General features: G+C 28.1%; 1 protein-coding gene across 1 annotated transcript; it reads right to left on the bottom strand.

The window, feature by feature from the left end:
* Nucleotides 1–7: 7 nt before the first annotated feature.
* Nucleotides 8–16979, bottom strand: LOC112691612. Its single transcript, XM_025565923.1, has 6 exons — nucleotides 16868–16979; nucleotides 16639–16747; nucleotides 16403–16561; nucleotides 531–892; nucleotides 319–456; nucleotides 8–245 (listed from the first exon to the last, which is right to left on the bottom strand). The coding sequence occupies exons 1-6, from the start codon at nucleotides 16960–16962 to the stop codon at nucleotides 8–10; spliced, it is 1101 nt and encodes a 366-aa protein (XP_025421708.1). The 5' UTR covers nucleotides 16963–16979.
* Nucleotides 16980–18210: the final 1231 nt, after the last annotated feature.

The raw sequence follows: 18210 nt of genomic DNA, 5'->3' as shown, positions 1-18210 counted from the left end.
AGAAAATCTAATGTGTCATACATACCCAATAAACATAATATTCTGAACCCAATAGTTTTTTTGTATGTGCACTTAAAAAAACTTTATTCACATAATTATTCAACAAAGATGCAACTTCTTCATTTATAGCATCTAATTTTGTCCAAATTTCTACGATACTCTGAGCGTATAATTTCCATAAATTATTTATTTTTACAGTATCATTATTAATGTTCAATGCATTTTCATAAATTTGAAAACTGGCCCTATTATTCAGATTTATAGAACTTAATAGTATCGAGAGTCAAATTAAATTTAAACAATTGCATAAAAACTCACAGTATTCTTTTTTTAAGGTCGTTATTGGCATCATACTCAAGTGTTGCTTCGGCATTATCATAGATAAAACCCTCAAAATTAATTGTTGCTAATTTTTTCCACATAATTTCTTCTTTATAGTATTTCTCTATCATATCTCTAGATAAGATATTATTTAAATTTAAAATTATTAAAATTAAAAAAATATAACATATAATATATTTTATATTTACTTTATTATAGATATTTGCAATTGGCAAATATCAGTTTTTAAAGCCATCTCTAGTAATTTTATGTGTAAATGCATATCATTTTCAAAAGCGTTGATAATCATTTTGTATACCCGAGTTGCAATTGGATATGAAAAGCCTTTCGTTTTCTCAATCATCTTAAGTTCCATTTTATAATATTCTAGATACAATTCTTTATTAGAATTGTGATGTTTAATGCCATAATTGTAAATCCGTCTAGCATACGGTACGTCTGACTGTTCAGTATGTACAAAATTAGCTGCCAATAGGTACAGATTCCCATCTTCATGCCTTCGAGTCATCGTTAATAATAACGCATATTGATTCTTAGTTATAGATTCTTCCTGAAATCAAGAAAAACGTATAAATCGTTAATGTCAAGTGGTTGTAACATTTTTAGTTTATTTTATGTACTATGTATCGAAGAAGTAACTATTGCGTGTAACTATCAGTATACATATTTACGGTAATATATAGGGCGATTCAAAAGTCTTCACTTAATTTCAAATTTGTATATTTATTTTAAAAATAAAGATATAAGGGTGGAATGAAGTCAAAAATATTCATAAAATAATCAAGTTTTATTTAGTTTAGTTACAATTTAAAAATTTTCAATATGACCCCCAAAGGCCGCCCGACATACATCTATACGGTATTCAAATTCTTCCCAAGCGTTGCTGATCATATCTTGTGGCATAGCATTCACATATTTAATACTGGTTTTGAGCTCTTCCAAGTTTGTAGGTAATAATGGTACATAAACTGTATTTTTTATATAGCCTCATACAAAGAAATCACACACTGTGAGGTCTAGGGAACGTGGTGGCTAGGGATAAATCGACAAATCATGGCCTCCTTTATGCCCAATCCACCGTTAAGGGAGTTGACCGTTCAAATACCGACGAATTTCTAACTTCCAGTGCGGTTAACTAAAAATAAACTTGACTATCTTATCTTTCTATTGGTATATAGGTCGTTAACCTGCAATCAATGATTTCTGAGCTATATCAGTTCGTAATCGAATGAAGACTTTTGAATTGCCCTGAATTTAGGTTGCCAAACAGTACAAACAGTACTCTATATTATTTACATATTTACTCCTCCAACAGTAATGCTAAGATGATGATGATTTACTTACTATGATGACAATCACTCTCACAAGTTATTATCGTGATAGTATCATCAGTGACGCAATTAGGGTTAATTGGGTTTTTTTTTTGGGGGGGGGGGGGGAAGAGACATACGAGACAGTAGGGTCACAAAATCTAAATTAAATAAATATCTACACGAATACTTATTCACTATGGCTGTCCATTGTGGAGTTGTCAATATAACCACAGACGAAGCACTGGACGAATTGACAAAAAACAGAAAAATAGATTTAATAATATAATTAAACTATGTATTGTTAATTAATTTTATGTTTAAAAATACAGATTTTTATAGTATTTATTAAAAAAAATCAAATAAAAATATTAATTTAACCATAATATTTACTAATTTAGTATAAATGATATATTATTTTTACTTAGTTTATTATAACTAATTAAATATAAAGAAACATTTTATATTATAGGTTATTTAGTGTTTGATATCTACTGTACTACAGTATTACAAATATTTATTTTTATTATTATAATAAGATAGTAACCCAAAAACAAAATAATATTTTCATCTGCCATGATGTTGTCTAGTTGAAACATAGACACATAATAAATAGTTAATATATGTTTAATGAAATGAGTAAATATACGAAAAGTTATCGTGAATATCGTAGGTACCTACCCAAATAAACGTGTCGCACATAAACGCATGTGTGTTGGTATGAATTAAAGCGATCAGAAAATTTTGTTTACGAGGTAAAATAACGCACGTATGTTGCTGGCCTTATATTAATGATAATTTTACACCAATTTAAGTAATACAAAATAAATTAGCTGCACGGATACAGCGGTTGGCTAATAATTAAATTGTCATATTAACCAAATACAAATCGACAAACACGAAAAATAAAACAACTAAAGATAAAACATAAAACAAATAATAAATAAAATACAATAATGTTTTCTTCTGAAATTTGGATCTTTTTTTTCTGAAAATAAAAGTATAGACGAGTTATTTATTTAATTCTAGAAAACAATTGCCTTATATATTTTTTTTTGGGGGGGGGGGGGGGGGCTTTGGGCATTATTGGAGGGCTAATTAGTTGTGCTTATGAGAGCTATCCTAGTACAAAAAAGTGTAAACACGTCAATACTAACTATCGAACTACAAACAAGAGCAGCTCTTGAACTATCATTCATGCATTATAGTTGAGAGCTACTCTCGCGTAAGATTTGATGGATAAAAAGGAATATGGAGCGTCATAAACAATAATTAGAGAACTTAGAGACAATGACCCACTTGAACTTAAGGTAATCAGGCTATATATAACCTGAACAGTTAGAAGAGTTGTTGCTTATAATAAGTCCAATCATTAACTGTAATGACACTCATATGACCGTTACTGTGTCAGACTGATTTAACGCTGTCATAGTCCAGTAATAGGCACGTGACGGTCGTTTTTTACGCGATGCCAGTTGGCTCATTTCGTTGCGGTGATGTAGTGGGAGGGGGGGGAAGAACAAACGCGCCAACAGAACAAAAATATTTGTTTTACTGGCAATGCCATCTGCTGGCACTTCAGTGCCCACTGGCTTTCTCCAGTCACTGACAGATTATGTTTATGCGTTACCAGTCACTGACATTCATTAACTAACCATGCGGCTGTATCCGGATTCACACTACACCGTGACCGGGTACTTTATAGGATTGTGTGTTTTGAAAATGTGTGATACCAATATATACCTAGCGGTGATGTTATCAAACGTTAGATTTGGTTACATATTTTCGAAGTTTTTTTTTTATCAGATATGAAATATTATCATAACTAATTTTTTTTTTCTAGCCATAATGTTCGTTTTATCAATTTAATAAAATACCTAATGAAAAGTGCACTTCATACGTTTTGTACAGCACATTATTTCACTATATTTATATATTCAAGTAACATGAACCACAGCAACTTAAGAGGACAAAACATATAAATTTTTTGAACGGATATAATTCGAATTACCTTGTACGCAAAAGACGAATTTGTATAATTTTATCTTAGAATCTGAAAAAAGGTATGTTGTAAATATATGAATATAAATATTTAAAATTTTCATGTGGAAAGTGTGACACATGGACATTTGCATTAGCAACTTAGAAAAATTATCTCATTTTTAATTGTTATTATGTATTAAATTGATAAATTAAAATTTGTGTGTATTAAAGATTGCATGTACGGCTGTTGCTTCGACTGTTTGCTCTAATCTAGGTCATTTCAATACAATTTTAAAAGAGCATTAGCTGTCAAACTCTTTTTAATTTTAATTTTACGATAATGTCAGTCTCTACAGTTGAAGAGTTCTTGACATTGGTTGGTTCGTCAACATGGGTAAAATAAGAAAACTTGTAAGTATATACTAGTATACATTATATAAGCCCTTTCATTAAACTTTTAAATGATTTAAATAAAATTTGTGAAAAAGTTGAAGCTGTGAATAATATTATAATTTACCATATAAATCGTATGGATGTATAATATATATACTTTAACATATGACATATTTAAATAGTTAAACAAAAAATAGTTCTAATAAATAATAACTGATAAATATTAAATTATATAGTAATCAGTAGATATCATATTATTTTTTATCATGTTACCAGAGAAAATTAAATTATTACTTTTAAAATCAGTAGCCACACGTTCTAAAGTTGGCTGAAATCAACTTCACTGTACCACATGGTTAGACGATATCCCTAGATGTAACTACATAGTTCAACCTATCAGAGATAATCATTTTAGAAGACACGATACGGCATGGTGAAGTGTGAACCCCGGAGCATCCGAGTTGAGTCCCGAGTACTAGGAGCTAATCGCAGGTAGTGCACTAGTTAGGCCAACTAAAAATTATTCAAATTTATTTAAATTCAAGAAGCTTACGAATTCAACCCTTTTTTCGACATTACAATCGAAGTTCAGGAAGTATGTCGAATTTACTACCGCTTTTAGTAGCTTTTATACGTTATGAGTACAAGAATATATTTCATTTTTCGCGATTTATTGACATGTTCGTGCATGTGTGAGAAAATTGTTTCATATAGTTATATTTTTTTAAATAATTGTATAAAAAATAAAGTTAGGTAATAACGAAAAAGCCGAGATAGTTAGTAATATCTAAGTACTATGGGTACTATGGTATAAGCATTGATTAAATATACCAAGTATTTAATAAATTATAGTAATTATTATGTTATTGTATATTTAATTAATAGTAAAAGACTATAAGATAACCCATGCATACGTACGTAGCTAATGACATTTGTATAACATTTTAAAATATATTATTATCGTAGTTTCGGGAATCCATAAAACTATGGCATGCGATAATTGATTACACACACTTATGTTTATTCATTACTCACACAATGACACAGTTCAAATATACATGTGATGTGAATTGCCTAAATATTACTCCTTAAAACGTGCTATGCTGGAGCACTGTCATAATTAAAAAATAATTATTATTAAATTTAGATAGGCAGAGAAAGACGGAGGGATCAAGTCGTCCGATGGTTCAAGCACAGATTATATGAATAATAATAATAATAATTCATACAGTGTGGTTCAGGAAACCTGTTTGAGTAAAAATAACCTGAGATAAGAAAATATATTCAATTTATAATTGTTTTATACAAACAAAATATAATTCTGTTTAACCATCCATAAAGTGAAGTAGTCTGTATCATAAAACAAATACTATATTAAGTTTAAATTGTTGAATTCAAAATTTTCAAGGAAGTAACTATCGTAATTGCGTCATTGAAATTTTGTTTTGAAATATTTTAATTATTTTTCTCATTGTTTTAAATAATTAAATTCCAACTATTCCAATAATTTATTTCCCAATTACAAACCCAATCTAATCTAATCTAATATAATTGAAAATATGTAGACAGCTACAATTTTATCGACGCCCGTATGGCGTATAAACCATGTAATGATAATTAACAAACAGACTTATACGTAAGACAATCATAGATAATAAAGAACTTTATTATCTATGATGACAACGGTTAAAATTGGTTATAGTTTATCAGAAATGTATCAACATTTTTCACGGATAACAATAAACTGGAGATTACAAATTAATATTATTATTCTATGGTTTTTATGGAATGCCAGCGCATTCTGTTATCAGGAATCCATTACTGCTACAATTCTGGCTCTATTTGAGACATTTTAGGCGTTTCCAATATTTATCATTACCTGGGCTATCTATGTATATTTAATCAATGGTAATACATTATACTAACATTTTCCTTCCCATTTTAACAGTCTTAGGAATGTCTATGATCTATTTAGACCACAGGTATGGCTAAAAATGTTTTTTATTTTTTATATGTTTATTTTTTGTTTGTTAGCTTTTTTTTCCATTAAAATATAAATTATTAGAATTGTGTCGGTAAAAAAATTAAAAATTAAGTATAAAAATACATATTATATAATATAATTATCTCCATATAGATAAATGAAAAAATATTAAAAATTTTAAAATCATTTTATAATATAAATAAAAATTAATGAAAAAGAAACTAAAAACAAAAATCCCGGTTTTTGACTGGTACGCCGACTGGTAACGTTTAAAGGTCTGCTCAAACCGAAGCGGTGGCGAAATTGAATGTACATACGTTTTAATTAATGAGTTTTAATCTCGAAATACGAGTACACTCACTATCATAAAATTAATACTGCAGCAAAAATGTTTCCACAAAATTGGGCACAATATTTTTATTTTTCACTGCAGACACTATATTTTTCGCTTACCGCTACGATAAGTTGTGAATTCCCAACTATGATTTATCTACATTTTATTATTAATTTATTAATATCTATAGAAAGCTTATCATTACATTGTATGATATATTTTAACTTTAGATTCAACCACATATCTATTCATAACAATCGTAATACCTTACAGTTGAATCTTCGTTACGTCGTGGTGTTTGAATATTTGAACGATTCTCTTATTTAAAATTTATTGTTTTAAGCAATTTATAACGAAAATAACCAATAAAGTTGAATAGCTATTGTTAAAGAAAATCCCATTATATATAGTAATTATGTACCTTAAAATATTAATAATAATAATAATTAAGATACTTGTACGCAATGTCGACTAGTAATTCTCGGCGAAATATTTCGCTTAAGTTAGGTTATATCATAAATCAGCCTTAACAATCACAATGTAAACGCGAATGAATCTTCGCAGGAAAAAATTGTTTGTGTCCGTATATAATATTGCCTACATTTAGCCCCTTTTTTGCAGCTATCAAAATGTGATAACATTGATAAAACGATAACTTCATTTTCATTGTAATTGCCTATTATTAAGGGGGCTGCAGACGATGCAAAAAATCACGTTAAACAGGTCATAAGCTAGACAAAACTGTGGGACTTGGGTTTGACGGATTTTAATTTTGAAAACAAATTAAAAATCTTGAACATTTTTACTAAAACTTGATCGAAGGAATTTTTTTTATTACAAAAATTAACGGCGTACTTAAATACATAAAATACATAAATTTCTGTTTTTTTAAATTGTCAATATCTTATTATTCGATTACAATATAGAAAATTCCTTTGGTCAACCCCTAGCTAACATAGTGACTTAATTAAATCTGTTTTCAAAATTTAAATTCATCAATCCCAAGTCTCACAATTTTGTCTAGATTTTTAGCGTTTTTAACATTTTATTAGCGTGGTGTAAATTGATCATATTATCTTGTACTTGACATACGCCTGCGCGTGCGTAAATATATAATTACTCATTCAAAGAAACTATTATGGCAACATTCGATTCTTAGAAATGTTTGATAAGAATATAATATTATTATGCTGCGGGTGCTGAGAGAACGGAGTTGGTGCCTAATAAAACACGTATGTTTACGTATATATAACTATATTTGCAAATCATAAATAAATATACAAATATACGTCAGCAATAGTCCGCGCATTTTCTTAGTAATAGTAGTTGTCATTTCACATTGATTTTCTAAGCAACACGTGCAGTTATGTCTTTTGAATCAGTGGTTTTGAAATAAATTTGTTATATATAATTTTTGTATTGTTATCCGTTTGGATAATATGGATAGTAAAAAAGATTGGCGTTATGGAAAAAAAACCAAACCCTTATTATCTAAAAGGAAATATTGATGCACTTATAGGATTAAAAAAAAAAAGTAAGTACATGGATTTAAAATTATTTAAATATATTAAATTTTCAAGTGTTTTCGCCGAGTAAAAAATTTATAATATAATATTTGATAAAAATGTACAACATTAAAATTAACATATTGTTTAATAATAAAGGTTATACTTTATTTTCAAGGTACAAAATACACTAGATACTAGTGATACTACACCAATTAATTTAATAGATAATTCACTGAACATGCCTAACATATCTATTGCCGAAAATAATGAAACATTTAATTCCTGGAAAAGTTTAGAAGGAAGGAGAATAATTGATGTGAAATATGTTTTTGAAAGTATTCAATCAATAAAACATTTAAGATTTGATTGCACATTCCGTGACTTAAAATTCTCAAAGGAAACAAGGAGTGGATTTTTTAGTTCGTTTTATTTTGATTGCAAAATGTGTGGTGCACAAGAAATTGTAAAAAGTGAAAATCCCAATGGCCAAATTGTTAATGTAAAATGTCCAAGTTAAATGTCCAGCGTCTGCAAAAAGTTTTACTCCAGAAGAAGGAATTTTAATGAATAAAATAAAAAGTTGCACAATTGAAAACGGTCAACTACATTTGAAAAGAAATGATAGTTACTTTTATCAAGTCCAGGGTCAACTGCACATAACACGCAAAATGTTTTGTTATTTTTGTATCTGGACACCTAAAGATAATATATAGTTTTGAACTAATAGGATTGTAATTGAAATGTATAATTAATAAGTTATTTGTATACAGGTTTGATGTATGAAAAAATTGAAAGAGACGATGATTTCTGGGATAAAAATATGAAGTCTCAACTAACGACGTTTTTTACGGATCACTTTTTATCTGAAGTTTTAAAAGACAGTCTTTTATCGAATTAATAAATATAATATTTACGAGAATTGAAAGTTACATTTATTCATACCCATTTAAAAAAATGTTTTCATTGTTAATTTATAATTAATTAATTTAAATTAAAAATAATCAAATAATTAGTTCAAACAAATATATAATAATTTAATGAATATTAAATAATAATGAAAAAATAATTACGCGAACACGTAAAATACGGCCGCGGATATGGATATGGATGGAAATAATTACGAAAAAAAAAAATTGGAATATATGAACAATAAAATAACATTTTCGTACAACGAATAATTGATTATAATACGGTAATATACATCAGAATTGTTCATATGACATACATTATATTATTATAAATTATAACCATTGATTACAGAATATATTTTTATAGAAATTACAAGTTAAAAGTCGAGAATAAATTTTAGAAATAATTTATGCTAGGATCAATGTTATTATTATAATAATAATATTATTATAATGCTTATAGTTTATTCAATTATATTATATATGCAATTTATATTATTTGTGACAACGATATTTGGTACGACGTGTTGACGTCGGGACGGTTTCTACTGAATCAATAAAATTAATGACCGATAACGTTGATAAAGATTTCAGATTAGTCTCACATACACTAATGTGCATTTACTTTCCACACACTAACAAGCCAACTTACTGCGTCATGTTAAATTGCCTATGCTATTTTCCTTAAATATTGTCGTCTGCAGCCCCCTTAAAGATAAAATAATCAAGATTAATTGACACTGAATATACTATCCATAGGATTATCAGCTGGGTTTATACAGAATATTAGAAAAGTAAAATGCCAAAAGTAATTAAAAAAGGTAACATTTTTATTATTCTCATATTTTTCCATATCTCTAAGCTCAAAGTACCATATTTTAATCTTTATTGAACGAGAACGGCAATGAATTAATTGTAAGATACAGCAATACTCAATTATGGCATCAAAATGAAATAGGTAAATTAAGATTTAGGTACTACAGCTGATAGAGCAAAATTGGCAGGTAGCTTATTTTATTTTATATATTACTATACTACTATCTATACTGGTTTTTATTCAAAGGGTATTAAATGATTTCCAAGATTCTGTGGAAAGAACAACATTGAAATGTTTATAGTATGGGTGTTTTGGCCCAATTATGGGCCAAATAGTTAGTAAAATGTATTAATAATCCATTTTTGTATTTTAAATAATGTACAAGATTATTTTGCAACAAATTTAGGAGAAGATGATATTTGTATTTAGAAATGATTAAATCTGTGTCGATGGGACCCATGGTTTAAACTTTAAACAGCTAGATACGCTTCTATAACAAAAATACAAAATATTAAACCTAATTATAACATTTGTATATTTTCGCTTGAAGTATTCGCAATGAATTTTGTATTATTAAATTTATTTAATTATTTTAATTTAAATTTAGCAATATATAAAACCATTATAATGAAAATGATGTTAGAATTTTATCAATGTTATAACCAGTGATCGAAATGGCTCAAGATAAGTAGAGGGATACTTTACAATTCAGATTTCTTGATATCATCAACATTTTTCACACCTTGTGTACCTAAAATATTTTTTTTTAAAGATCACATAAGGTATATTATCTTAGTCCGTGGCTCTAAATACGGGTATAATACGGGTTGCGAAATGGCTTATACTAAACAACACGATAAGCCGGGCACCCGGGTCTGAATGTTAAAAACAATTATTTTCACTGAAAAAAAATAATTTCTTATAAATAAATGTAAAAATGATAATAAGTATATCATTTTAAAAAACAAGTCTTAGAAGAAATGCGTTATTCTAGACAAAACAAGTAGAGGGATGAAAACTGTAAATGCAAAGTGAATCTAGTTGGTGCTTTGGGTGGTCAAAAATAAAAAATGAGAACTCGCTCTGCTGTACAAACGTACAGTAGGGGTGGGGTGGGCCTCGGCCATAGAGTGTAATGCGGATGTGAATTTAGACTCGTAAAAATTAAAAATTTAAATGTTCGTAAACATTTTTAAATTGACTTATATTCGATTTTTTTTATAATCATTTTAAGCAAAACTTTTGGACAACAATATATTTCAACTAATATAGATTAAATTTTAATGAAAAAAATAAAATAAAAATTGGTATTAATTTATTAGTAATATGGAACTATTTTAAAATTATTAGATTTTCAGTTTTCTTAAAAAATTCCAATACAGAAACTATATAAAATGTAATGTGGTATTTAGTGTGGTAACATTGTTATTACCTACTTTTACTATACAAAAACATAATATTAGTTTTCAACGAAAACAATATTATTTTTAATGATGCCAATTTTTTTTGAAAAATAATAAATTAAAATTAATAAAACGGACTTTATGGTATTTTAATACAAGTATTTAAATTTTGGTAAAAATACAATTAAAAAGTATTCAAAATACTTAAAAAAATTGTATTTAGATACCATATAAATACTTATTTAAATACAAGTATTCAAATACTTTACAAGACTGCATATCATATAATCTACTTTTCTAATTTATTTTCACGAGGTTAATTTGTGGCGGTAGACATATTGTTAATATAAATCATTTATTTGATTCGATTCAGAAAATCAACAATCCACTTTTTGGCTGCTCATTTAAATATTTTACTTTAATAAATTAAAAAAAAAATGGTTTTATTCCGAATTTATTTTTAAGTGTATGATGTACAACAAATTAAAGTCATAACAACTGAATGTAATAATTCATCGTCGGTGAGTATAAATACAGAAGTGGTTACAGCAGTTGTAAATAATGAACAAGGATACAATACAATGCGCGTTGTGACGGTAATAAAATTATTGTTGAACTGTTTACTGATAAAACATAATAATTACGTGTTCGGGGAACTCACGTACAATAATGATCAGTTACTACACACACCTCGCACAGCAATTTTCAATGAATATAAAATATTGCCTATACTCAACCCCTTAAAAACGGTCCACTTTCAACCGCCTTAATGAAGATAATATAATTAGATGCACCCAATGTATTATCAATACACAATACGCATTACCAATACGTATAATTTATTTTTTTTGTCCAAATACGGTTTTTTCTTTGATGTTTTTGATATTTTTTAGTATAATTATTTCTTCTATTAAACAATAGCTTCACAATAGTTATTTAATTTGACATTTTTAATATATATTTCTACTGTATGAATATTTGTAAAAAATGAAAGTATATAATCAATATCTCAATTTTGTTACTTATTTACCCTACTGTCATGTTTTCAAAGGGTGGATCCAGCATATATTTATGTTCGGGGCACTTTAAAGGAGAAATAGTAAAATAAAGCTGATCAAAGGCATGTGTAGTAGTGTCTTGGGGGAGACTTAGATTCCTTCCTCCTACCAAAAATAATATGAAAATATTGTACTAAATTGTAAACATTTATTTTTATTATCTATCATTTAGTTTTTCTAAATATACTTAATTTAAATAAATATATATATCTATATATCAGTCTTGTAAAGTACTCCAGTAAAAGTATTCAAATGAATTTTAAGAACTCAAATACGTATTCTAAATATATTTGAAAAAAGTACTTGGACACAGTATTTGAATACTTTTTTCCTCTTACTTTATGTACAGAGACGCCGAATTTTAATAAAATAATACAAATTGTATAGAATTTTTATTTATAGATCATTATTATTTTCATCGCTATTGTTATAATCATTTCTCATCGTTTTATATTATCTTGATAGTAAATAACAATAGTTACTATGCCACATGTATTAAATAACTAATGACTGTATAATGTATACATTAGGAACATTGTTGTACAAATTATAATATTTGATGGTACACCAAACCAAAAAATTATGTATTCTTATCATGATTAATTTAAGTAAAGCTAACCTAAACTAGATAGTGCTAAAAAAAAAAAAATTAATTCGGTTTACTAATAATTTAATTTACCTATTTTAAATTAACTAATTTATATAGTATATAATACAATATACTAATATATATATATATAATAGTTTAATTTTAAATTAAACTAACAATAACAGTTTACATTTTTATTTTATTATAATTAAATTTAAATTTAACTTCATTTTGACCAATCTAATAGTAATAAACGTAATTACTTCTTCTTCTGTGATTTTTACGGATTCGTTTATCTTTGCCATAGCTAACCCATTAAGTTTCTCTATATTCATTGTTGATCGTAGATAATTCTTCAATAATTTAAGAGTTGAAAATGTGCGTTCCAGTATCACTGATGTAACCGGAAAAGTTGCAAATAATTGTATTAGTAATTTTACAATAGGTAATACATTTGTACAAAAACGTAATGCTTCTATAGCTGACTCTGGTTTTTCTGCTGTACTATCTTTTAACTAGTTTTGCCACATAATTAACTCTGCTTTGAGGTTTATTAAAGTATTTTCTTGAAGATAATTTTCATACAGTGAAGCAGCACTTAACATGGAGTAATTATTGTATGCACTAAAATTGGCAGGGATTAACTCTTCAAGTGCTATGACTTCTTCAATTGTTGATTAAATCTAGTTTGTAGTTGTTGTAAAATACTATCAAGGAAAGGAATAAAAATTGATATTCAGTAGTATTCTTTAAGACTTTTTTTTGTATATTTACTCTATTTATGTGTCTTTCACATACACGTGGCATTTTTATTTCAATATTTACTTTGGTAGCAATTGAAATAACTTCATTTAATATATCTTTGAAAAGCTGTCAACATCTACATGAACAGCATCCAAACCTCCATTTTTACTACAGTGACATCAGCTAAAGCTTTTGATAAATCTTGTTTTTTACTCAGCAGAATTTTACTCAAATTTATTGTGTAAGAAAAATAATAACCGCCACTTTTAACGCAATTAAAAATTCACTTCTTGTTATAGCACACTCTAACATTGATGTTTCATTGCTTGAATCTCCACATTTTATTTCTTCTAATGCAGTAACAATATACACATACAATACTTGTTCTTTAATTATTCTTTAAAAGTCATTAAAGCTGTGTGCCTTTCAACCCATCGGGTTTTACAGATAGCTTTAAGTTTTCTTTTTTTAACCACAATAATAATATTAATGACCGATTTGATAAAAACTGATAAGAAAAAAGAATTACTATCAAAAAATTGAGCAAAAGCGAATTCAACGAATTTTACATAGGTATGAAATAAACAATATAATAAATTATGCAAAAACGTTGATACAGCCGAGGGGGAGAGCATGACCCACTGACCCCTCCCACATGGCTACGTCACTAGGTATATTACATTTACATATAATCAATTCATTATTCTTAAATTAGAAATAGAAAATGCAGAAAGATTTTTTTTAAAATACAATAACTTTCAAATCATTTTTACATATCAATTATGTCATACATATCAAATATGTTATTAGAATGAACTGCATACTTATATTTAATTGATATAATAAAAATTGTATTAAAATCAAATTAATTGAATGAGTAAATTATTTAAAAAAAATTCTAATTAAACACAGTACAAGGTAAAGGTTAGTAGAGTTCACTATAAAGCTGCCAATAATCTTCAACTAGGGGGATATTTCTCACTTATGACTTATTTTATAATATTTATATTTATATATATTCAATGTTTATATAAGAATTTATATAAAAATTATATTTTTTTCTTATCTGATATTATTTGTAGTATTTTTTTATTTATACATAAATATTGTTTCACAATTTATTCTTTACAAAATTATTTTTATTTTATAAGATAACAAACTTTTAAAATACTGTAAGAAAAAGTCTTACTTATATTGACCTAATTTATTTATTTTTGCTTCTATATAAATCAGTTGGAAAAAATGTTTGGCTCATAAGAGTATATTTAAAGATTTATTTCAATAAATCAAATAATAAGTACTTAAAACTTCAAAAACAGGTATTAAACAGTACATGATTAATTTTTATAAAACATTTATAATATTTAAGTAGTACATTTTTTAAAACAACTTTTCAAGGTTTTTGTTGTTTTGTTTAGCGATTATGAACCTGAGACATTTAATGAATTAGTTAACTTTTATATAATATACCACTGAAGCTTAAAATATTAAAGTAAAACTACACATATTGATAACTAAACTTTTATGTCTTGGAAAATCTACCGAAACACGACTTGATTCAATTAAATTACATAATAAAAAAATATTTCTTAATTTATATATATAATTATAAATATTATAAGATATTCAAATATTTTGTGTTTATTTTCTTTAAATTGTATTTTAATAAAATTCAATGTAGATGAACTTGAAACAGAAAAGAAATTTAACAATATAACACCTAATATTATTAATATAAAATGTAGCCAATGAATTAGATATTGAAAATAGTTTTGTTCAATACAAGTATACAAAATCTCAACTTGTACCATGCAATAAAATCTTACTCAATCTCAAAACTCTTCTTAAATTTCTTGGTTAGAAATAAATTTTTAAGATAAATAACATTTTAAGAAACAGTTGGCTGTAATGGGTACACAAGATTATAAATGATTTTGATTTAAGATGAAGTGTAAGACAAATAAATATAATTGTCGAGTAATTGGGAAATTATGCAATTTAAAATGCCAAAGTTGTTTGTCCGGGGAAAATAAATAATATAATATAAACACAAAAAAAATTAAAATCGTTAACATAAATCCTCAGTAAATAAAAAGAATAAAAAAAGGAGACTAATTTGGGCAGGACATGCCTGGAAGAAACATGAGTCACTGATGATAAAAGTATAAGAGGAAAATTCAGTAGGGAGACGACCTCATGGAAGACCAAGTTTAAGACGGAAAGATTATGTAAAAAAAAATATACTGGAACAGTGGAACTGAATAGTCTTTGGCAGAATCTAACAGGAGATAGCAGTATGTTTATTTAGGGGTATGGTTTTGATTAGCCAAAATTAAAGAAAAATAATAGTAGAAAGCTATACTATAATAAAGTAAAATAATATTAACTAAAGTATTATACTTTGTAATTTATAAAACGGTTCCACATTGTCAAAATTAAATTTTTATAATTTAGCATTCTAAACTAAGTACACTATTTTTAGGTTGATATTAATAGAGGATTATTATCAGTTAGGTTAGCAGAGAAGCATACAAGCATATGAAGTAGCGTAGAATGATTTTTAATATATTTAAATATTGCAAATAGTGCATTTATTACTTAAAAGCATAAGATTAATGATAACTGATAAGTAATGAAAATTAAGTATTTTTCTTAATAGATTAAGTAATAGTAATTAAGTAATATCAAAATTGTTATATATTATTTGAGTTTAGCTTATTTTTGTTTTGTAAGAACATAAAATTTACTTTTTTTATTGTTATAATATAATACAAGTGCAGACCCATTTTAACATTTATTACCAACATGTAATATCATAAACACTTGAACCAATTACCTAAATGATTATCATGATTAATATAAGTTTGAAATCAAAGAGTTTTTTAAATATTAATACTTTTAAAGGTAATAGGTATGATCTAAAGAAACCCAACAGCAGAAGCAAATAATGCAAAAATATCAGTGTATTCATTATACATTGTTAAGCATTTTATAATCAATATATTAGAATTTAGAATTCTTTGACTTACATAAGTAAACTGAAAGTTCAAAAATGTTTGAAGATCATTAATATTAACAGGGTACCTTTCAAACATAATTATAAACTTTTCAATAATTTCATTCGACAAGGATTCCAAGTTTTTACGGAATACTAACATCTTAGCCCTAGCATTGGTTCGAACAAATTCCTAAAAAAAAAAAAAAAGTGATGAGACATGCTAAGATTATTGATACATAATAGTGATACACAAAGTGATGATCTTACTTTGTATATTAATTTAACGACTTTCGCATATTCAATTAACCCATTGATTTCGTTTATCATATCTTCCGCCGAAAGGTTAGTATCGGTCCAATCTTTGGTGTCAGGTTTCCTATAAAGGTATGCAAAAACGAAATATTAACCTCAATGTTGACGATTTTTTTAAAAACATGTACACGAGGGAGAAGAAAAAAATATAGGGAAAACGTATTAAAACAGTTACGACATTTACCTGACAACTTCTGAGGAGTCTCCATTTCTCAATACATAGATAGAATACGTGTCGTCGTTACTAGGACCGGCTACTTGTTGATCCTCCATGGACATGGTTAGACCGGGCACACTTCTACGGTATCACCGGCCGGTAACGTACAACAATGAGCTCGTTCGGACGATCTGCGGCCGCACGCGAACGTTGACGGGAATTGGTTTGACGCGATAGTAACAATACTAATAATGATCGACGTCGCGCGCGATGAACGGTATGTTATAGTCAGTGATGACGTGCGACCACGCGGTTAGTGTGCGGCGGTAATGGCGGTGGAGACGAGTGTACTGCAACGGCACGTACTACGACCACCGTTCGAAACGCCACTACGAGCGAACTTTCAACGGGCAACGAGAAGGATACGATGCACGTGGGACGAGGTATATATCGTGATAATAAACGTGGTAAGCGGTAACGCGAAAAATGAACGGATGACCGACGATGTAGCGTACCGACGCGATGTTGCCGCCCGAAATGCTGGTCGCGGGGAAATGAAAATCAGACCAACCCGCATCGAACCGTCACCCCTAAACAGACCGTTACGGCGGGACGAACAGTGCTGCCACTGTTTACGGTCGACGGCTGACCGTTCCGGTGTTGGGTTTGGCAACGGTCGGCCGTTCAAGCGTTCGTGCACGCCCACCGACGCATCTTTGTCGTCCGCGTTCGCGCCGCCGAGTTATCCGGATCGACGTTTGCCGACCTTTACGCCATGGCGGCCATGTCCTCCGCGCGTTGGGACGTCCAATCGAGGAAAAAGTCTATCGTTAATCGTTTTATCATTAAGAATCTTATCGTACACTCGAACACTGCGAACAGTGAATGTCGACACTTGTAATTGTGTTTCGACAAACGAGATATTTTTCTCGTCGTTGATTTACGATCAACGGCCCATCGAAAATATTTTGCGACCCAATGTTGAGACCATGCATTTTCTGTACAAAAATGATTTCGATAAGGATATATCATAGCTTGACATCGATGTTTAATATATTATTGTTTTTTTCGTCGAGTCGACATTTCTTTCAGTCGCGAAATTTAAAAAGTCAATATTTGATAACAACAATTGTAGAAAACATTTTTTAACCCGCTTTTATTTATCTTAACTTCATGTATTTTAGTATTTCATCGCATCACCATTATTTTTAATTTTAAATTCCAATATTTCTTATCGAGTAATATGTTAAGGTTTTTTTTTTTCAGTTCTATGTTCTGGCGACTGACTTATGTTATAATCTACGTTTATAACCTAGCACGGAAACTAAGAAAGAAATGGTCATTAGGTCCCGATAAGACATTGATTTTCC

Source organism: Sipha flava, unplaced genomic scaffold (genome assembly GCF_003268045.1).
Source record: "Sipha flava isolate LNK unplaced genomic scaffold, YSA_version1 65_pilon_pilon, whole genome shotgun sequence".
In the NCBI taxonomy this organism is placed as follows: Eukaryota; Metazoa; Arthropoda; class Insecta; order Hemiptera; family Aphididae; genus Sipha; species Sipha flava.
This window is presented reverse-complemented; position numbering and strand designations above follow the sequence as displayed.

Coding starts and splice junctions, on each gene's coding strand:
- LOC112691612 (XM_025565923.1), bottom strand. CDS start 16,962: ATGTCCATGGAGGATCAACAAGTAGCCGGTCCTAGTAACGACGACACG. Junction 16,748..16,867: donor GACTCCTCAGAAGTTGTCAG/GTAAATGTCGTA, acceptor ATACCTTTATAG/GAAACCTGACACCAAAGATT. Junction 16,562..16,638: donor TCGTTAAATTAATATACAAA/GTAAGATCATCA, acceptor TTTTTTTTTTAG/GAATTTGTTCGAACCAATGC.